At 61.2% G+C, this 3,069-nt stretch overlaps 1 protein-coding gene across 1 annotated transcript in view; it reads right to left on the reverse strand.

The window, feature by feature from the left end:
- Positions 1–2,231, reverse strand: part of SCARA5 (scavenger receptor class A, member 5) — a 43,088-nt gene extending 40,857 nt beyond the window's left edge. The window contains exon 1 of the mRNA XM_009324982.1: positions 2,120–2,231. Within this exon, the coding sequence (XP_009323257.1) occupies positions 2,120–2,231 (112 nt within the window). The remainder of the gene's footprint in view (positions 1–2,119) is intronic.
- Between the last annotated feature and the right edge of the window lie 838 nt (positions 2,232–3,069).

Genomic DNA, 3,069 nt, shown 5'->3' on the forward strand with positions numbered 1-3,069 from the left:
ACACAGCCGCCCGCTGGGGGGCCCCCACGGGGGGCCCCCGGCCAGTAACAAAGGGGAAAAGCAAATATTTCTTCCCCCTGCCTATGCCCAGGGGAGCCGGAGCTGTGGCCCGCCCAGTCAGTGGGGGAGCTGAAAGCGGCCAGGACGGCAAGTCCCCCGAGCCCTGGGGGGGGTTCCAGGGCTGCTGTCCTGCGGGTCGTGGCAAGCAGCAGGCTGCAGCACTCATCCTCAGCCCCACACCGAGCGTTTTCCATGAGCTCCTCCATGAGGAGGGACTCGGGTGGTCCCATCCTCGTTGATGAAGTTCTCAGGGTTGACCTTGCCCCTGCCCTGCGTGGCTGCAGCCCGGACACAGCCCCACAAGTCTCCTTCCAGCAACCTCTCCTGTGGGAATGAGGTTCCTTGGAGGGCCAGCTCTGCATCGGGGTGAGTTATGGATGAGCAGATTTGCCCCGAGAGATCCAGGGCAACCTGCCACAAAAATGCCAAAGCCAGGGAGATACCTTGAACCCTCCCTGCCATCACTCCATGCAAGTGCAAGGTCCCTGCTGGGGATGGTGGCCTCAGCCCTAGAAGACGCCAACTCTCCCCTCCCACCTCTTCCAGCATTGCTCCCTCTAGGCTCCACCACCTCCCTGCCACGTTTGCAGTGTGACAGAGCACGGGGACAGCCCGCGGGCAGGACCTGCCCCTCTTTCTGCTGCAGGAAGGTGGGGTGGGTGCTGGATTTTACAAGCCGGCAGCAGGAAGGTGGGCAGAGGCAGGAGCAGACACGCTGCTGAGAGCAGGGGGGACCCTTGCAGGGTGACATCGAGTTTGGGGAATGGCATCAAGACTCAGCTTTCACCTGGATGGGAAATCCACCCTCTGGACTCAAAGCTGTCCCCATCCCGGGGGCTGGAGGGCAGGAGAAGACATCTCCACAGCAACATCACATCTCCTCTTGCAATAACCACCGTGAGCCACCTGCACAGTGCAAGCATCCAAAAGCGATTTGGCCAGGGCTGGGTGTTCCCAGCTCACTCAGTGCCTGGATGCGGCCCATCCTGGCGCACAGGCTGCGCTCTGGAAACGCCCAGGGCTCTCCATCGCATCCCAGGGATGTCCCACATGCCTAAAACCGGGAAGGTGAGTCCCTTATCACCCCGATCCCATGCTTGTGGTGGGGGACAGCAGTGCTGGGAAGCCTGCTCAGAACAAGACCAGTTTCCCCAGCAGCCCCACAGGTCTCTAAGCGAAGCTGCCAGCAAAGGGGACCTCACATCTCTGCTTGAGCACCCACCTCTGCCACCCTGGCCTCTCCCACCGGGGCTGCAAAGGCCTCGGGAAAAATTTATCAGGGCTGTTTGCCTGGGGACCAAGCCTGGTTCTGGTGAAAGATGGACAGCATTTCATGGGGCAAGAGCAAAGGAAAAGAGCTCAGCAGGTCCACAGCGGAGATAGAGGCTAGCTAAGGTGTGTGGGAAATGCAAGCAGGTCCCACCGTGCCCCGCTGCACAGCCCCGGTACTACCGTCACACTGCACAGCATCTCTGGACAAGACCACATGCGAGAGAGCCGGAGGCTTGGAGGAGAAAAACAAAACAAAACCAAACCCCCAAAAATCAACCTTTAGCAAGCAAAGTGACTTTCCCTGGAGCACAACCCTGGCCAGTGGCAGAACCAAATGAGATCCTGGGCACCTCAAGAGGCCCATGGTGCCCTGGCTCTGTCATCCCCCCATCGGACCAGAAAGGGGGGGACAGGAGAGGAGGCACAGAAACCTCCTTGCAGTGGGATTCCCTGAGTGTTTCTCCCAGTGAGGCCGTGCCAGCAGGAGAGGAGAAGTTTCCTGCTGCGTTTGGGACACACGCACTCATCATGGTGCTACTTCCACCAAGGCACCCTCACCCTGGGCAACCCCCCCTTCCTGGGGCAGGGATTGCTCCTCTGCTCTGGTTCCCGGGGACCCACAGCTGGAGCTGAGCTCCTAACTCAGGCCAGACACCTTTGCCTGTGTGGGGCCAAATTGCTGAGCTGCTCCCTGGGCGATCCCCATGTACCCCTCAGAAGCTCTCCAGGTTTCTGCCACCAGGTTCAAAACCCCCCAGACCAAGCCGCACACGGAGCCCGGACTCACCGTCCTCGCAGAGGTTCAGTTTGGAAAGGTTCCTTCCCTCGAAGGGCTCCTCGAAGATGGAGCCGTTCTCCCTCTCATTGAAGGTGTGAAGGTACATGGCTTTGTTCTCCATCCTCCTGCTGCTGGTGGAGCAGAACAGGCACATGAGATGGTGCTTGGTGGCTACGGTATATCCTGACACAGCAGGGGCCCAATCCTGGCTAATCCTGCTTGGCTCTGGCACCATGGTCCAGCGCAACATGGTGTGGGCCGGTGCAGGGGACATGGACCTGCTGCCAAGGGACCCCTCTGCTTGGTCGCTTGGCAAAGCTGACCACCACATCTCAGCATGTGGTTTCTTGACTTGCCCGTGGCCCAGGCTGGGCTTGGCAGTGCCCTGAACGAGGACCAGACCCTCTCAGCGAAGGCAGGGAGAAGCTGGTGGGCAAGCTCGGCCCGACCACGGGTCCGCCACCGGCTAGTCCTGCCTGCGTGCTTGCAGCTCAGTGAAATGCTCACCACCAACACAGACCCCTTGCTTGTTGGCCAAGGAGGGGCTCCTACCACCCCACCCGCGCTCGACCACATGCCCTGCAGATGTCCAGCCTGCTTGGTGTCCGCTCCGGGCATGCCCTGGATGTCTGTCCTTCCCCAGGGCTGGGGAGACGGGGACTCAGTGTATGCACGCGAGCCCCCCAGGACCTGTTTCACCCCTAGGGCTTGGGGTACCCCTGCACCCGCACCACCTCTAGTTACTCCAGCACCCTGACCATCAGCCAAGCCTGCTCTCCTCACGGGCCTGATGCTGCTGTCACTGCCTCTCTGGTCAGGAGGCTTGAGTTGGGCTGGTCCCAGGGACAGGGCCATGCCCGCAGTGAATACAGTCGGCCCTGGGGAGGTTGTGCCTCCTCTGCCGCCAAGGTGTTATCACAGCGCCCGGCGGGGGGGGATCAGCCCCCAGCCCCCAGCCC

The sequence above is a fragment of the Pygoscelis adeliae genome, unplaced genomic scaffold (assembly GCF_000699105.1).
Source record: "Pygoscelis adeliae isolate BGI_AS28 unplaced genomic scaffold, ASM69910v1 Scaffold666, whole genome shotgun sequence".
Classification (NCBI taxonomy): Eukaryota; Metazoa; Chordata; class Aves; order Sphenisciformes; family Spheniscidae; genus Pygoscelis; species Pygoscelis adeliae.